General features: G+C 42.7%; 1 protein-coding gene across 3 annotated transcripts in view; it reads right to left on the bottom strand.

The window, feature by feature from the left end:
- The window catches only part of GPCPD1 (glycerophosphocholine phosphodiesterase 1), an 84837-nt gene that overhangs the window by 59231 nt on the left and 6065 nt on the right, over window positions 1-19541 (bottom strand). For all 3 annotated transcript variants that reach the window (XR_012318084.1, XM_073672264.1, XM_073672265.1), the window contains exons 3-4: window positions 1577-1667; window positions 845-929 (exon numbers count right to left, since the gene is read on the bottom strand). Coding sequence is in view for 2 of the 3 variants with exons in the window: in XM_073672264.1 (XP_073528365.1) it covers window positions 845-929; window positions 1577-1667 (176 nt within the window). In the remaining variant the exon portion in view is untranslated. The remainder of the gene's footprint in view (window positions 1-844; window positions 930-1576; window positions 1668-19541) is intronic.

The following is a 19541-nucleotide window of genomic DNA, read 5'->3' as shown; positions in this document are numbered from 1 at the left end:
TTTATTTATATTCGTCTTTTTGATTGCGTGTTATTCCATTTTTTTGCTTGGCGGTATGATGATAAAGCATTGTTTTTTTGCTTCTTTTTTTTTTTTTTTTTTTTTACCGTGTTCACTGAAGGGGTTAACTAGTGGGACTGTTTTATAGGTCAGGTTGTTAATTTTTTTTAAAATATTTTTACAATTTTTTTTTTCACTTTCTGACAGTTTTTATACTTTTTTACTTTGTCCCACTCTGGGACTTTCATATTTTTTTCTCTGATCGCCTGCATGGCACAGGAATGCAGCACCATCCCTGTGCCATGCAGGCTGTCAGCGCTGGACAGGGAGAAGATAGTTTGGAGATGCACTGCGCATGTCCAAAAAAATCTTCCTGCTGTCTGGTGACCCGGATGTTGTCATGACGACATCGGGTCGTCATGGCAACATCCTGGAAGCCGCGGCAGACAGCGCTGGAGGCCAGAAGAGGAGGTGAGTATCTGCGATTACCTCCCCTTGCCACCGCAATGCGATGGCACCGCGACTTCGATCGCAGCATTGCGGGGTTAATGTGCGGGGAGCGGTGCGGGACCGCTCCCTGCACATAGTACCGGGTGTCAGCTGTGACAATCAGTTGATACCCGGCGGCGATCGCGCCCGCACAGCCTGTGTGCGCGCGCGATCGCGATGACGTACTAATACGGGTCTGGCTCTTAAGTCCCAGGGCACAGACGCGTATTAGTACGTCTAATGTTGTTAAGGGGTTAAAATTTGAAGAATCCAGAAGAATAACAAAGGAATACATCCCAGGTAGAAAAAAAGTGTGCAGATAAAATAAAATAAAAAATAAAAAAAAGGAACGTACCCTTGGCTCCAGAAAAGTGCCCTTGAAGTAGCGATATAGTACTTTGATTCCTCTTGGGAGTGTAACAATTGTTTTCCAGATTGTACTGTTGGGGAAAAAAAAGGTTCTATAAATCATAGAATTGTCTAGTACTGCCATTATAATATTATAGACCATGTACTAAAGCCACAAAAATTACTTTTGCATTTTAGAAAGCTCAAACGCTATAACTTTTGCATTGCCGTAGAAGACTTTACTCATTTGTGGGGAAACCTACCAGAGATCTGGTGTTGGTGTTGTGTGGTGGCCATTTCTCCTGTCCCTGTCCTTTTTTCTACAGTTATGGCATACTTTATGACCAGCAACCATGCCGTCACGTACATGTTCTATGATTTTGCATATAATTGTAATGGGGCACCCATAAAGGTGTGTGCGGCCATACCATCTGATTAATAATATTATTTTAAATAAATACATTGAAGAATTTTCCTCAAAATGTAGTATTACAGATCTTTGTTTTAATCAACAGTGTTTTTTTATTATTTTAAACATATTATATTATATAAGTAATACAAACAGGAATGCGAAAACCAGAACCTATGATTGTAGGAAAAAGGGAAAATGGAAAGGGGAGGAAAAAATCTATAGTCAAAATACAATACAATTAACACAAATTATTTTGCTGAATAATTATTGTACATTACATATCTATAACATATTACCAGGTGACCTTATGACACAGAAATTACTTACCAATCATTAGCATCAGGTTGCAAGATAACAGCATGTTGGGGTTTCCAAGCACCTAAAATATCACAGCTCCCACATAGTGCAATGACTTCATCTGAAAAACAGAAGAGAAGAGTTGTGATTTTTATGGCTTCATGCTTATATGATGTGCCAGTGTTCAATTTCAGAAATGGAAAAGTACAGCAAAGCTCCAGAGAGAAGGCAATTAAGGGCTGGCACACTTCTAAAAAAGAAAATCATAAGACAGAGAGAATAATTCATGATTCTAAATAGTTATGCAATAAGCAGCACATCGCATCTCCGGCAGTGCACTTTTCTATTGCCAATAATCAGTAAAAACTTTTTGGCTGTGATATCTCCCAGGAGAATATGCAACTATCTTTTTTTATTTAAAAAATAAAAAAAACACAATTCTTCAAATTCAATGCATATTCAGTCAAATGTTCTGGTAATGATGTGCCATACTGGCAGCAAGTGGTAGTGCCAGTACTAGTAGTACGGTATGTACAGCGACCAGTAGGGGAGCAGCGTGGAAGTATCAGGATCGGAGTGGGATTGAAGAGACAAGTACTACATATGTTATACACAATGTCTACACGGTAATCGATTGATATCCAAGACTGTATTCTTAAGGGAATCTGTCAGCAGGATCAGCCCACCTAAGCTTTTTATATGGGTATGTAGGTCATAGATAGTTGAAGAAAACAATACCTTGATTTGATATCTTATTCCAGAGAAAATCATGTTTTTATTAATATGTAAATGAGCTGTTAAGATCACTGTGCCGGACATAGATCTCCCTGAGAATCTGCCTGTTACCAGTGTGAGACATGTAGATCAGGAGAGCAGACTGTCAGTCATTACATGTCTCACACTGGTAACGGCCCGTTTCCCTTTATAATAAGCTCTGGAGGAAGATTCTCAGATCAGTGTGCGGCCCATAGATCTTAACAGGTCATTTACATATTAAGAAAAACGAAGATTTCTCTGGACAAAGACACTAGATCGCAGATATCAAGGTATCATTTTATTCAGCTTCCTATGACCTACATGCCCATATAGACGGCTTAGGAGGGTTGATTTGATTGATAGATTCCCTTTAATCGGAGGCAAGAGATGCCCAGTAAAATGTCATCCTGTACACTGCCTTTGGGGATGGGAGAACTCTGGCCAGGAAATCCTGGGCATGAACCGACCCCACTCCTGAGTAAGTCAAACTGTAATGAAGTGTTTCTACACTGAAGTCACAAGATAAGCACGAGAAGAGATGGACTGAGCCGTTCAGTTTGAAGGAAAATTCTGGCAATATACCCATATTATTTATCAGGGCGTTAGGCAGTGCCAAAGTACTGCATGTACAGACTCCTGCACAGCCAGTTTATGCCGGTGACCACACCAGAATTGAGGAGACTAGTCACCTCACATGCACTATAATGATATAACAAGTCACCAGCGGATCTGCCCCCACAATATAAATATCCTGGAAATACAAACTTCATATTAGACACTTAATAGGAAACTAAGGACAAACGTTTTTCACCAGATATGAAAACTAAATATGCGACGTACATAGGAGACCGTAATGGTGCAGCCCCTGCTTCTGTACAGAGGAGCAGGGGGGCAACTTACAGTTGATGTAATTATCCCTCTGGACAGAGGGCAACACGTGGAAAAGCTCACACTGGAATGAGATAGTACAAGCACTATATACAAAGTGGCATGTAAGGCTGTGTGCCCACGATGCGTTTAAGCGTTTCCACAGCGGCAAAAACGCTGCAGAAAAGCTTAAAAAACGCATGGTAGAAGGCCTGCCATGTCCCCCAATGATAATCCGCATGGAAATTTCCGCTGCGGATTATCATTGCGGAAAAAAACACAGCACTACCAATTATTTTGCGGAAGTGCTGCGTTTTCGCAGCCATTGACTTGCATTGAATCGCTTGGATTTCGCATTACTGCATCTGTAGATGCGGAATCCAAACATTTCAATGTGCGGATGGTACCCGGGTGTGGAGAACAGGAGACTCTCCTCCGGATCCCGGGATAGATATATATAGATATAGATATATATTTTATATAGATAGATAGATATATATAGATATATATTTTATATAGATAGATATATATATAGATATATATATTTTGGCAGATCGCGGTGAACTGAAGGACCTGCGCTGACGTCATAGTCATGTGACGACAGGTCCTTCAGTGTAGTGCACCGCGAGCTGCCGGCAAGCCAGGAAGGAGCGAAGCAAGACTGCGGGGGCCATCAGAAGGTAAGTAAGTATAGATTTATTTTTAACCATTCTTTAAGGTCACACTATATAAATCCATGCTGGTTGCATGGATTTATATAGTGTGACCAAGTTGACAAGCACTTTCCAAGTGATGCTAAAATCGCTTGGAAAGCGCTTGACAACTCGCATGCGGAAATGCATGTGAAGAACGCTTCACTTCCGCATGTCCCTGGCAGGAAAAACGCATGTACAATCCGCATGCACAATCCGCATGCGTTTTTTCTGCCAGGGAGATGGAGAAACGGTCAGGAAAAAATCCCGAGCATTTCTGCATTGTGGGCACATAGCCTAAAGGTTTGGGCACCCCTGATCAAAATTACTCTTAGGCCATGTTCACACTAGGAGTTTTTTTTATGCAAATTTTCAGCTGCGTTTTACAGTATAAGCAAAGTCTATGAGTTCAGAAATCTCATGCACACACTGGTTTTTGTGTCATCAGTATTTTGTACTTTGCATGTTTTTTTGCACAATAGAGCATGTCACTCCTTTCAGCGTTTTTCACCCACTGAAAGTAATGGGTGGTGAAAAAAATGCCTAGTGTAAACATAGCTATCAGGTTTTGCTGCGTTTTTAGTGACAAAAAGCAAGTACAGCAGTATGTGAAACTCATTTATTTTTGTGATTTTACCATCTTGTCTTGGTCAACTGAGATGGCAGTTAGGATTAGTACAGTTTACCGTATATAATCCAGTATAAGCTGACCCGAGGATAAGCCAAGGTACCTAATTTTACAAAAAAAAACTAGGAAAACTTATTGACTCGAGTATAAGCCTAGGGTGGGAAATGCAGCAGCTACTGGTAAATTTACCCATCCTGACACGTATGGCCTCCTCATCCCCCAACCCTGACACGTATGGCCTCCTCATCCCCCAATCCTTGTATGCATGGCCCCCTCATCCCTCAATCCTAGTATGCATGGCCCCCTCATCCCATAATCCTGGTATACATCCCCCACCCCCCAAATCACCGCACACAAAAAAATAGTTATACTCACCTTCCTTCCTCCTTTCTGCTCCAGGGCTGCATTCTGCTCTGCTCCAGCAGCTCATGTCAGCATCTGAGCAGCGCATGGCGTCACAGTCATGCGCTCTCAGAAGCTGATGTGAGCTGCCGGCATATTCACTCCTCTCCACGCCAGGACTATGTGCGTGGAGAAGAGTGAATATGCATTCTCTTTAGTAGCGGGCACTGTAAGCTGGAGCCGCGGCTCAGCACTCCTCTGTGCCCGCTTCTAAAGAGAATGAATATTCATTCTTCTCCACGCCCATGGGAGTGGAGATGAGAGAATATTCATTTCCCTTTAGCAGCAGGCACACTTGGTAGCAGCAGCAGCGGCGGCCACTGCATGTGCCAAGCTCCTCCGCAACACCCCCTCCCCCCACTATCCACCAGCGGAATTTCTATATATTCAGGTATATACCCGAGTATAAGCCGAGGGGGGCTTTTTCAGCACAAAAAAAAATGTGCTGAAAAACTCGACTTATACTCGAGTATATACGGTAATTAAATTAGTGATATGTACAGTGTTAACATTGGCTCATCTAGTGTGAGATTGTTTAATTTCATACCTCCGTGGGCCACAGATATTGTTCAGTCTCTGAGCAACTCAATGGCAGACCATAGTGTGAAAATAGTGTCCTACAAACTCAATGCACTGCCAAGGTCATGTGAACATAGCCTTGTGAACAGCTGAGCAATTTGAAGATGAAATGATCTCTAAAAGTAGGGCTGTGGAGTTGGTAAGCCAAACCTCCGAATGCTCAATTTCCATGACACCGACTCCCTCATACATAGCTCATGTAGCGCAGATTCATCTCAGCTAAAAGTCTAGACCCTTAGATCAGGAATAGGACATTTCATAACTTTTCAAAATTCTTATGAAAAAAAATATTCCCCACAAACTGCATTGCACTGCACCGCACCCAATTTATTATATATTTTAGGAGTTGGAGTCAGTCCATTTTATAATCGACTCCACCAAAATGGACACCGACTCCATGACTCCGACTCCACAGTCCTGTCTAAAAGCACAGTTTTTGTATTTTAGGCAAAAAAAAAATAATTTATTTTTTACATTTTAAAAATTACAAAAAAGGAAAATTTTAGAGATCATTTCATCCTCAACGTGCTTAACTGTTCACAATAACAGTAATTTTTTCCAGGGGTGTCCAAACTTTTACATGCCACTGTACATATTGATTGCAGCAGATTGTGAGGAAGATATATACATCATAGAGGATGATGGTGGAGGGGGCGGGGACGACGACAGAGGATGAAGGGTCAGGAAAAAAAAATTGTTTTCTGATAATCATTGAAAAAAACAAATAGCCCTTTCTGACAGAAGTGTCCCAATTAAACCAGTGCTCCCCATGGCAGAACCATTCTGGAGAGTATTTAAGGCTATATTCACACGGAGCACTCATGCTTCCTGCCACAATCAAGTCAAGATAAAAATGCAGCAAATTTAACAGAATTTCAGAAAATTGTGGCAAAAAACAGCGCAAATGCATTGTGTGTACATAGACTCCACTCTGCATTGTGTGGTTCCAGTTATCCTTAAAAAAATATATATTATTATTTACAAGTGAAATTTGCTATTCCCCTTTTCAATGGGGTGTGTCTCAAAAAGTCCCCCCTATGTGGGGCCCATTATTCTGCACGGAGGACTGTGTGAGGTCATTATTCTGAACGGAGGACTGTGTGAGGTCCATTATTCTGCATAGAGGACTGTGTGAGGTCCATTATTCTGCATGGAGGACTGTGTGAGGTCCATTATTCTGCATGGAGGACTGTGTGAGGTCCATTATTCTGCATGGAGGACTGTGTGAGGTCCATTATTCTGCATGGAGGACTGTGTGAGGTCCATTATTCTGCATGGAGGACTGTGTGAGGTCCATTATTCTGCATGGAGGACTGTGTGAGGTCCATTATTCTGCATGGAGGACTGTGTGAGGTCCATTATTCTGCATGGAGGACTGTGTGAGGTCCATTATTCTGCATGGAGGACTGTGTGAGGTCTATTATTCTGCATGGAGGACTGTGTGGGACCTATTATACTGCATACTCTGCTCTACACCTAGAGTTCAAGTTAAAGGGAACCGGTCACCAGTTTTGTCATATATGAACTAAAACGATCTTATGCAGCACATGTGCAAAATTCAATAAATTCTTAAAATAAAAGGCCCTGACTCCCCAGGTAGAACACCCAAAACTTTTTTTTTTTATTCTCTCGTGCTGCATGGTAATCCGGTCGGTCTGTTAGGTGAAATTTCCGGCCTGTCCACCCCTCCCCCCGGCTGCTGCTCGCCGTCCTCCTTTTATTGACGTGGAAGACGCCTCGCATCATCCACACAGCCAGGCAAAATCTTGCACCTGCGCACAAAAATCACGGCTCACTCCTGCACACTATGCTTTGCCCTACTGCGGGCACAGCTGAAAACATAAGTGCGCATGCGCCCGCAAGTAGGGAAGAGCCTAGTACGCTAGCACGAGTCATGATTTCTGTGCACAGGTGCAAGATTTTGTCCAGCAGTGTGGATGCCGTGAGGAGTCATCCACGTCAATTAAGAAAGGCGAGCAGCAGGGAGGAGGGGTGGGGGGGTGGGAGGAGAGGCCCAAAACCTCGTCCATCAGACCACAGGAGAATTTAAAAAAAAAAAGGTTTTGGAAGGGTCTACAGGTGGTTGTATGAGCATTTATGCAATGCTGCAGAGGTGCTGCATAAGATCATAATTATAGATCATATAGGACAAAGCCTTTGACAAGTTCCCTTTAAATGCAAATACACTTCGGTCCAGAAATATTTGGATAGTGGCACAATATTTGGCATTTTTGCAGTTTACAAAATTATATTCAAGATACAGTTATATAATCAATATGGTCTTAAAGTACAGACCCCCAGCTTTAATTTGAAGGTATTCACATCCTACTTGGAGCAAGGTTTTAGGAATTACAGCTCTTGGTACAAACCATTAATAAGCCTTAAAAATAGAAAGGCCAGATTAGACTTTGCCAAAAAAATATCTAAAGAGCCGCCCAGTTCTGGAAAAGCATTCTTTGGACAGATGAAACTAAGATCAACCTATGTCCGAACGATGGGATGAAGTATGGAAACGGCTTGGAATGGCTCATGATCCAAAGTCCACTACATCCTCTGTAACACATGGTGGAGGAAGTGAGATTGCGCGGGCATGTATTGCTTCTAATGACACTGGGTCACTGGTGTTTATTGATGATGTGACTGAAGACAGAAGCAGCCGGATGAATTCTGAAGTGTACAGGGCGATACTGTCTGCTCAGATCCAACCAAATGCAGCAAGATTTATTGGACGGTGCTTCACAGTACAGATGGACAATGACCCAAAACATACTGCGAAAGCAACACAGGAGTTTAATGTAAAGAAGTGGAATATTCTACAATGGCCGAGTCAACCCCAGATCCCAGCCCCCTCGAGCAGCATTTCACAGGCTTCAGGCGAAACTAAAGGCAGAGAGATCCACAAACAAGCAACAACTGACATCAGCGGCAGTAAAGGCCGGCAATGCATCACAAAGAGGGAAACCCAGAGTTTGGTGATATCCATGGCTTCCAGACTTCAGACAGTTATTCGCTGGAAAAAATTCTCTGCAAAGTATTAAAAATTAACTTTATCATAAATAAAATGTTCATTTGTCCAATTTGTTTTGAGCCCCTGAAATGGTTGCAATTCCTAAACATTTCACAGGATATTTTTGTTCAACTCCCTTAATTAAAGGTGAAAATCAACACTACAATTGCATCTTTCATTTTAAATCAAAAAATAGTGGCCTGCAGAGCTGAAATCACCAAGGTTCGGTCACTGTCCAAATATTTCAGCAGGACTGTGGAGTCGGAGCCCATTTTGGTGGAGTCAGTATAAAATGGACCAACTCCAACTCCTAAAATATATAATAAATTGGGTGCAGTAGTTCAATGCAGATTGTGGGGAATATTTTTTCATAAGAATTTGGGAAAGTTATGAAACGTCTGCCCTATTCCTGATCTAAGGGTCTAGACTTTTAGCTGAGATGAATCTGTGCTACAGTAAATTTATCACTTAAACATGAGCCATGTATGAGGGAGTCGGAGTCGTGGTCATGGAAAGTGAAAAGTGAGGGAGTCGGAGTCGTGGTCATGGAAAGTGAGGAGTCGGAAGTTTGGCTTACCAACTCCATAGCCCTGTATTTCAGGAACTTATTGTATAATGATGAATGATTGAGGATGTCAGTGGGCGGCACGGTGGCGCAGTGGTTAGCACTGCAGCCTTGCAGCGCTGCGGTCCTGGGTTCAAATCCCACCAAGGACAACATCTGCAAGGAGTTTGTATGTTCTCCCTGTGTTTGCATGGGTTTCCTCCGGATTCTCCGGTTTCCTCCCACACTCCAAAGACATACTGATAGGGAATGTAGATTGTGAGCCCCGATGGGGACAGCGACGATAATGTATATAGCGCTGCGGAATATGTTAGCGCTATATAAAAATAAAGATTATTATTATTATTATGGCAATTTTGTTTAAAACCAATCGTTATCCTGGTTTATGAAAGTAATCGGAAGTGGCACTATGGCATGCAGAAGGCAGAGTCACAGGAGAGCAAGCTACTGTAAATACGGCCTGGCTCCAGCTCATTTCTCAGAAATACAACTTCGATAATAAACACGAAAACTGTAAATCCGGTATTCTAAATTAGAAATATAGGGACTGAGACGACATGTAATAAACAGACTAAAAAAAACCCACAGAAATGTAGTAGGCAACATGCCAAGTAATCAATTCTCTTATCATGGAGGGGAAAGTCACTTGTGTTCTTAACATAGATGAATTCCCAGCTTACCAAGAACTGATAAAACTGCGCCCTGCTGCAAGAATCAGACTGAGGACCTGCAGATAGTCCTGTAGCATGACTGTGCAAAGTCTATGGGCCAAAATCATTATTTCACTCGCAGCTAGTTTTTGGTGTTTTTTTGCCCGTTAATCATTAGCGCTATATTTTTTCCTTTAATGTGATCTTTTTTAAGTTAAATTTTACATGTTTTCACCTGTGGGCTTTATTAATTGCTCACCAATGCTGGAGGGGTATAGGGTTTACAGATATTTTTGACCAATTCATCAATTGCAGCTTTTAAAAAAAAGTTGCAAAATGTTTGCTGAAATGTAAACCAGTCCACATACACCTGCTCAAATGTTCACTAGTCCTCCCAGGAATTATTTTTTGCATGTCTGATATTTTTGTACAGATTTAAAAATACTTTAGCGGAAAATGCAACCATTTGTCTATGGTATCACCAATGCATTACTGATTGATCAGACACTTAAAGATTATTCTCTGGGAATGCCCTACACAAAAACTTGTAAAAGCCACCCATCATAGGTGCAGAACAAAAATGTAGAAATCCCAGATCATATACAAGACCTACTTGACAACAGTGGCACATGTGGGACCTTTTTGATTACAATGGGTCCATCGGATTTCTATCCCTGTGTCCGTCGTTTTTTTGGTCCAGAATTTTTGTACAAAGCTGCGACATAGACTCTGAGGCAGATGTGAACAGAGACTACACGGATTCATTTGTGCAGGTTTCACACGCCGGACATTCACACTCAACAACCTCACAGGCGTAGGGCTCATGCGGAGGACAAAAGATCAGATCGAACTCAGACCAATGTTATTCTATGGGGTCATGCACATGTTTGTTGGTTTTCCTCTGACAGGATCCATCTGAAGGAGTGGGGTGCATTAACATCAACAGCCATCTGCATGTTTCTAGAGAAGGCCAAAGACTGACCTGATTGGATGGTGCCATTATATAGAGGTAAAAAAGAAGAGATCCTCCAGCGACAGCACAGCCGAAAACATCAGCGTGCATGCGTATAGCAATGCCAACAAAATATTTCCGGTACGTGATCGGAAAGACGTGTGCCAGCGCATGCACTTCTTTTTTCGCTGTGCTCGCAGTTGGACAGGCATGGGACTTCACCCGGCTATTTGGGTGACGCAGGTGGCCATGTAAATCAAAGCATGAGGACTGCCAGCATCAGCCGGGGGGTGGGATGGAGAGGCCTGAAGCATCAGACTGGACCGAGAAGATTAGCATAGAGCACGAGAGACATTAAAAAGGTTTTTGGGGGCTATACAGGGGGTTATATAAGGATTTAGGGAATGCAGCGCAGATGCTGAATAAGGTTATCTTTTTAGCTGCTATTTCAAAAAACTGGTGACAGGTTCCCTTTAACCCCCGAGGGTGGTTTGCACGTTAATGACCAGGCCAATTTTTACAATTCTGACCACTGTCACTTTATGAGGTAATTACTCTGGAACGCTTCAACGTATCCCCCTGATTCTGAGAATGTTTTTTCCTGACATATTGTACTTCATGATAGTGGAAAAATGTCTTCGATAGCACTTGCGTTTATTTGTAAAAAAAAAAAAAAAAAAAAAAAACAGAAAAAATGGAAATTTGGCAAAAATGTAGCAATTTTCAAAATTTTAATTTTTATGCCCTTCAATCAGAAACATGTCACACAAAATAGTCAGATGCTTCACAGGAATTTTTGGAGTGTGGAAGAAAAAAAAATGAACATTAACTTTTTTCACAAAAATGTTACTTTAGACCCAATTTTTTTTATTTTCGCAGGGGTAACAGCAAAATTTGTTGTACAATTTCCTTTGAGCACGCAGATACCACATAGGAAAAAGTTTAGAACATTGAGCCGTAAAAATAAAATGTTCACATTTTTGCAACAAAAATGTTTTTCAGCCCCCAATTTTGCATTTTCATGAGGGTAACAGGAGAAATTGCACCAAGCAATTTGTTGTGCAATTTCTCCTGATTAAGCAGATACCCCATATGTGGGGGAAAACCACTGTTTGGGCGCACGGCAGGGTTCGGAAGGGAAGGAGCACCATTTGACTTTTTCAATGTAAAATTTGCTTTAATAATTAGCGGATGTGCCTAAACAGTGGAAAACCCCCACAAATGACACCATTTTGGAAACTAGACCCCTCAGGAAACTTATCTAGATGTGTGGTGAGCACCCTGAACCCCCAAGTGCTTTACAGAAGTTTATAACATGGAGCCGTGAAAATAAAAAATAAAAAAAAAAAATCAAACTTTTTCCACAAAAATTTCACAAGGGTAAGAGGAGAAAATGGACCCCATGGCTGGAATTGAGAGCGGAAGCCATGTCGTGTTTGGAGAGCCCCTGATGTGCCTAAATAGTGGAAACCTCCAAGTGACCCCATTTTGGAAACTACACCCCCTCAAGGATTTTATCAAGGGGTATAGTGAACATTTTGAACCCAGGGGAATGACACAGAATTTGATAACATTAGGTCATCATATTGAATAAGTTGTCATTAGTCTTGAGCGCAAGTGCTCGCTACTTGAGTTTGCATCGGGTACTCAGGTATGCACCATGTATCGCGCGTGCTCGAGTGACATGCTCGAGTCCCCGCTCGCATGTTTCACGGTTATTAGACACCCCCAAAAAAAAACATGCGGGGATCACTCGTGCATGGCAGGCAATCCCTGCAAGGTTTTTTGGCCACAAAGAATATGGGGCGGAGACTCAAGCATGTCACTCGAGCACCCGCGATACTCAGTGCATACCCGAGCACCAGATGCAAACTCAAGTAGCGAGCACTGGTGCTCAACACTAGTCACCATATCGTCATTTTTTTTTTTACTTTGGAAAAAAAATCCCAACCCCAACCCTAGCGTTTATTTTTTGCTCCGTTCCTCGTGCGGTATAAGTGATTAGACGACTTTATTCTTCAGATCGGTGCGATTACAGAGATACCAGAATCATATCGGGTTTTTATGATTGACAGCTGTCACACACTAAAAGACGCATTTTTTTGTAAATCTAGTTTTTGCATCGCCATATTTTGAGAGCTATAATTTTTCCATATTTTGGCCGACAGTCATGTGACGGCTCGTTTTTTGCAGGATGAGTTGATGTTTTTATTGGTGCCATTTTCGGGCATGTGATATTTTCTGACCGCTTTCTATTCCGACTTTTGGGAGGCAGAATAAACAAAAAACAGCAATTCCGGAATTGTTTTTATGGGTTTGTTTTTTTATGCTGTTCTGCGTGTGGTAAAATTGATAAGGTAGCTTTATTCTTCGGGTTAGTACGTTTACAGCGGTACCACATTTATATCGTTTTTCTATGTTTTGGCGCTTTTACACAATAAAAGCTATTTTATAGAAAAAAATATTTTTTTTTGCATCGCTTTATTCTGAGAGCTATAACTTTTTTATTTTTCGGCTGATGGAGCTGTATGGCGGCTTGCTTTTTGCGGGACAAGATGACGTTTTCAGCGGTACCATTTTTATTTATATTCATCTTTTTGATTGCGTGCTATTCCATTTTTTGTTTGTCGGTATGATGATAAAGTATTGTTTTTTGCTTTGTTTTTTATATATTTTTTTTTACCGGGTTCACTAAAGGGATTAACTAGTGGGACAGTCGTCCTGGACATGGCGATACCAAATGTGTGTACTTTTATTGTTTTGTTTTTTCATAATATTTATTGATGGGTACATTATATTTTTATTTTTGGTGGATTATTTTTACAAATTTTCATTTTTTTCATTTTTTTAACACTTTTTGGACTTTTATTCTGTGTCCCACTATGGGACTTTCACTTTTTTTATTCTGATCGACTGTTTAGCATAGGGATGGAGCACCATCCCTGTGCTATACAGGCTGTCAGTGCTGCAGATGCAGAAGATAATTCCTGCTATCTGGTGACCTGAATGTCGTCATGGCAACATCCGGGAAGCCGCGGCAGACAGCACTGGAGGCCGGGAGAAGAGGTGAGTATTGCGATCACCTCCCCTCTCCCCCACAATGCTGCGATCGACTTTGATCGCAGCATTGAGGGGGTTAATGTGCCGGGAGCGGTGGGGGACCGCTGTACAAGGATGGGGGGAGGGCAGCATATATACAAGGATGGGGGGGCAGCATATATACACACTGTACAAGGATGGGGGGGCAGCATATATACACTGTACAAGGATGGGGGGAGGGCAGCATATATACAAGTAACAAGGATGGGGGGCAGCATATATACAAGGATGGGGGCATATACCAAGATAGTGGTGAGCACATTCTTTATTTCTGCAGTCTCATACCCATGCTCCTTCCAGTGGCTGCTCTATACTACGTTCGCCCGTTCTTTGTATCAGTAAAACCTCAATATTTAGGTTAAATTGCCGTGTTGGCACTTGGCGATAAATAAGTGGGTTTTGGATTGCAGTTTGGGCACTCGGTCTCTAAAAGGTTCTCCATCACTGCCCTAGTGGCTTCAATGCCCCATCGGTGTGGTGCAGTAATTACAGCAATTGGTTATGCAACAAAATACTAAAGTTATGGCATTGTAAGGAATGAATTACTCTCTATGTTGTGATCAATAAAAAGTATATGCAAAACTTTTGGCAGTCAGTTTTCTTTAATTAAATAACCATACCTATATTCAAAAGCATTATGGTTAAAATTAAGGTCTTCTATGATGACAACTTCATGCACTTTCAATTCATCACCAGGGAAATGGCATCACAACAACCAGACAGAAGTAATCACACTTTTAATGAAAATGCAAAACTTTTGGTCACCACTGTATATTGTATTAATCAATTATGACAAAAGTGTCCTAAAATGCTATGACTGGTGAGGAGACCATATACAGTTGAAGGCAGAAGTTTACATCCACTATATAAAAAGACACATACATGTTTTTCTCAATATCTGACATTAAGTCAGAATAAACCTTACCTTTACATTAAGATTGCTATTCCTTTAAACAAATCTGGACTGCCCATATGATGATGTCATGTGTTTGGAAGCTTCTGATGGGTTTTTGGCAACATATGAGTTAATTAGAGACAAACCTGTGGATGTGTTTTAATGCACACCTGAAACACACTGTTTCTTTGTGTAGCATCATGGGAAAGTCTAAAGAAATCAGCAAAGATACCAGGAACAGAATTGTGGACTTGCACAAGTCTGGCTTATCCTTGGGTACAATTTCAAGATACCTCGTTCATCTGTATAAACAATTATACGCAAGTATAAATAAAATGGGAATGTCCAGCCATCATACCGCTCAGGAAGGAGAAGGGTTCTGTGTCCCAGAGATGAACGTGCTTTGGTCCGACATGTGCATATCAACCCAAGGATAAAAGCAAAAGACCTTTTGAAGATGATGGCGGAAGTTGGTAAGATTGTGTCAATAACCACAGTGAAATGAGTACTGTACCAACATGGGCTGAAAGGCCACTCTGCCAGGAAGAAGTCATTACTCCAAAAGAAACATAAAAAAAGCCAGATTAATGTTTGCAAATGCACACAGGAACAAAGAGCTTAATTTTTGGAGACATGTCCTGTGGTCTGATGAAACTAAAATTTTACTTTTTGGGCATAATGACCATCGTTATGTTTGGAGGAAAAAGGAAGAAGCTTGGAAGCCTAAAAACACCATCCCAACTGTGAAACACAGGGGTGGCAGCATCATGTTGTGAGGTTGTTTTGCTGCAAGGGGGACTGTTGCACTTCACAAAATAGATGGCAATATGAGAAACACCAAGGTTACTTACCGGTAGCTGGTTTTTCATGAACCCATGACAGCACACCTTGAGAGGGATCTGCCCCACCAAGGACAGGAAACCATCTGCAATAAAAGGGCGGTACCTCTCCCTCGCTTTAGTTGATTACAGAGCATTGAGAGGACCTCCAGAAAAGGTTAGACACATAAGCAACACCTACTATATATATATATATATATATATATATATATATATATATATATATATATATATATATATATATATATATATATATATATATATATATATATATATATATATATATATATATATATATTCACCCAAAACGTAAAGTGCTCACCAGGGTGCGAGAAAGACAGGGGGGGGGGGGCGGGGGGACTACAGGTGCTGTCATGGGTTCAGGAAAAAACGGCTACCGGTAAGTAACCATGGAGTTTTCCCCTCACCCATGACAGCACACCTTTAGACAATATGAGCACCTTAGGGAGGGACCACCGTCTGAAGTACCCTTCTCCCAAAAGGTGAGGTCAGAGGAGGATAGATCCAACATATTGTGCTTGTAGAAGGTGGATGGTGCAGACCAAGTAGCAGCTTTACATAACTGGTCAATTGAGACGTCTGCTCTCTCTGCCCAGGAGGTAGCTACAGCTCTGGTGGAATGAGCTTTAATACCATCCGGTGCCGGAACACCTGTAGATTTGTAAGCTAGACAAATGGCCTCCCTAAGCCACCTAGAAATAGTTCCCTTTGACACCCCGGGACCTTTCCTACTCCCCTGAAAGGTCAGAAACAAGGAGTGGTTCTTCCTCCACTGACTAGTCATGTATATGTACTGTAGTAACGCCCTTCTAACAGCTAGATTGTGGCATCTAACCTCCCCGGGGTTTTTTGGGTTACTGCAGAATGAAGGAAGCACAATCTCTTGATTACAGTGGAATCTGGAAACTATTTTCGGAAGGTATGCTGGATCTGTACATAGGACGAACCGGTCATCATGAATTTGGGTGTATGGGGGGGGGGGGGCGACAGAAAGGGCCTGCAGGTCACTCACCCTACGGGCCGATGTTAGGGCCACTAGGAGAATGGTTTTGAGGGTGAGGAACTTTGGAAAGATAACCTGCAGGGGTTCAAATGGGTGGCCAGAGTGCGTTTAAAACAAAATTCAGGTCCCAGGGAAGAACTCAGAGCCCGAACTGGTTTAGCTCTGGAGCAGGATTTAATGAATCTAGAGACCCACCCGTTTCCTGCCAGGTTGCAATTATAGAGCGCCCCTAGGGCGGACACCTGAACTTTAAGTGTTCCCGTAGCTAACCCCAGGTCACGTCCCTTCTGTAAAAACTCTAGGACATCTTTAATTGGAGGTTTATCCGACAATGGGGAGTCTATAAAATCCAGGAATTTTCCCCAGATTCCGCTATAAATCTTAGTTGTTATGGGCTTCCTACTACCCAATAGGGTGGAAACTAGGCCCGGTGAAAAACCCCTATTCCTCAGTAACATCCTCTCAAATTCCAAGCCGCCAGATGGAAACCTTTGCCTTGTGCATGGAACATCGGCCCCTGGATGAGAAGGTCCGGCCTGTCTTGCAGAAACCAGGGATCCGAGACAGACATTAGACGAAGTAGGGAGAACCAGGGTCTTTTTGGCCAAAAGTGGGCTACCAGAATTATCCTTGCCCCCTCCTGAATTTTCCTCACAACTGCCGGGATCAATACTATCGGTGGAAAAGAATACGCCCTCCTGTCCTGAACTTCCAGGGTATCTGGAGAGAGTCTACAGCATAAGGATTCTCTGTTGGATCTAGTGAACAGAATCTCTCCACCTTCCTGTTCGCCCGGGTGGCGAACAAATCTATGTCCGGTGACCCCCATAGTTGGATAATCTGCTGGAAGACTTTCGGGTTTAGAGCCCCCTCTCCCTGTCTTAAAGTGTGGCCACTGAGGAAATTTGCCTTTGAATATTCTACCCCCTGGATGTAAAGAGCACTGAGGGATGGGAGATGCTGTTCTGCTAGTTGCAGGATTCTGTTTGCCACTACCATCAGGGAGCGTGATCTTGTTCCTCCCTGGTGATTTATATAAGCCACTGTCGTCCGATTGTCGGACCTGATCTGGACATGGCGACCCTGTATGTGGGGAAGGAAGCCTATCAGGGATTTCTCCACTGCCAAAAGCTCTTTTAGGTTGGATGATGTCCCTATTTCTTGACGTAGCCAGAGCCCCTGAACCGAGAGATTTGCTAGATGACCCCCCCCCCCTCAAGCCGGAGCCACTTGCATCTGTTGTAATTGTATGGTCGACTGGTCTGAACCACTGCAAGCCTGAGGTCAGATTCTCCCTGTTTGTCCACCACGAGAGGGAGTCTACCATCTCTAAGGAAAGAGAAAGTCTTTTTTCTAAATGTCCGTTCGAGGATTTTTGCGCTGACAGGAAATCCCACTGAAGAAGTCTCATATGACCTTGGGCCCATTTGACTGCTGGGAGACAGGACGCCATGGAGCCCAGTAGGGACATTGCTCCTATCAGGGACATCACTGGAGACTTTATGGCCCTTGAGACCAAGCTGATTATTTTGCAAACCTTGTCCTCTGGGAGGAAGCAGGCTTGGAGTTAGGAATTTAGGGTCAAGCCCAGAAAGATCTGAGTCCTTGAGGGGAATAGTTTTGATTTTTGAATATTTATCAACTATCCTAGCTAATGTAAGGCTGTCCTGACCTCTAAAAGTTGAGAGGAACAGTGGTCCCCCGATTTCCCTATTACCAGAAAGTCGTCTAAGTAGGGAACAATCACCACGTTTTTGATTCGGAGAAAGGCTGTCACCTCCGCTATAACCTTTGTAAACACTCTCGGTGCTATCGAGAGTCCAAAGGGTAGGGCAGTAAATTGGAAATGCCTTAATTCCCCTTGGATGAACAGGGCTACCCTTAGGTACTTCTGGTAGCCTGGATGGATTGGGACGTGATAATAGGCATCTTTTAGGTCAATAACTGCCATGAAACAATTGTGGTGTAGGAGTTTTACTGCAGAGTTCACTGATTCCATCTTGAAAGTCTGGTTCTCTATCAGCTGATTTAAACTTTTGAGGTTGATAATGGTCCTTAAGGACCCATTTGTTTTTTTTAATCACAAATAGGGGGGAATAAAATCCCCTTCCCCTTTGTGAATCCGGAACTTCGTGAAGGACCTGCTTGTTGACTAAATCTAGCACCTCCTACTCTAGGGCTATAGGCTCCTCCCAGGACTTCCTCCTGGGGGTGATCATGAAGGTTCGGTGAGGGATTTGACTGAAGCGTATCTTTAGGCCATTCTTTATGATACTCAACACCCAGGGATTTGAAGTAATGGCTTCCCAAGCTGGGATAAAACGGGAAAGCCTTCCCCCGGCCTCTAGCCCTGCGTCATTGGGAAGATTTTTTGGTACTGGAGGATGGCCCCCCAAACATGTAACCAGCGTCTTTTTTAGATCTGGGCTCCCATCTTTTCCTTTCTCCCAGAGGGCGACCCTGGTTAAATCTTTTCCTCTGAAAGTAGGACCTCTTTGTGTCCCCCTTGAACCCTGGGAAACCTCTTTTCCTGTCGCCAGCCTTCTCCAAAAGCTCATCCAGTTTTTGGCCAAACAAGAGTTTACCATCACAAGGAAGGGAACATAGTTTAGGTTTAGACTGCAGGTCTCCTGGTCCTGGGCAACTCTTGAGCCACAGGGCTCGTCTGGCAGCGTTAGATAAATTTGCAGACCTGGCAGCGAGTTTAACCAAATACGCTGAGGAGTCGGCAAGGAAAGCAGACGCTGCCTGTAGTAAAGGTAGATTGGAAAGGATTTTATCTCTGGATATCTTTTTATCCTTGAACTGGTCTTCTTACTGTTGAAGCCACACCATGAGTGACCTAGCGGCACAAGTGCCGGCTACCGCTGGTTTCAGGCCCCCTGCCGCCGCTTCCCAGTTGTGACGCAGGAAGGAGTCTACCTTCTTATCTAGAGCATCCTTTAGACTGCCCGAATCTTCCAGGGGTAGGGATGATTTTTTGGATGATCGGGCGACAGACCAGTCAACTTTAGGAATTTTATCACAGGACCCAGAGACT

The sequence above is a fragment of the Phyllobates terribilis genome, unplaced genomic scaffold (genome assembly GCF_046119375.1).
Source record: "Phyllobates terribilis strain yellow unplaced genomic scaffold, ASM4611937v1 Scaffold_3__8_contigs__length_932513732, whole genome shotgun sequence".
Lineage (NCBI taxonomy): Eukaryota > Metazoa > Chordata > Amphibia > Anura > Dendrobatidae > Phyllobates > Phyllobates terribilis.
Note: the sequence above shows the minus strand (reverse complement) of the source record. Positions and strands in the feature narration are given on the sequence as shown.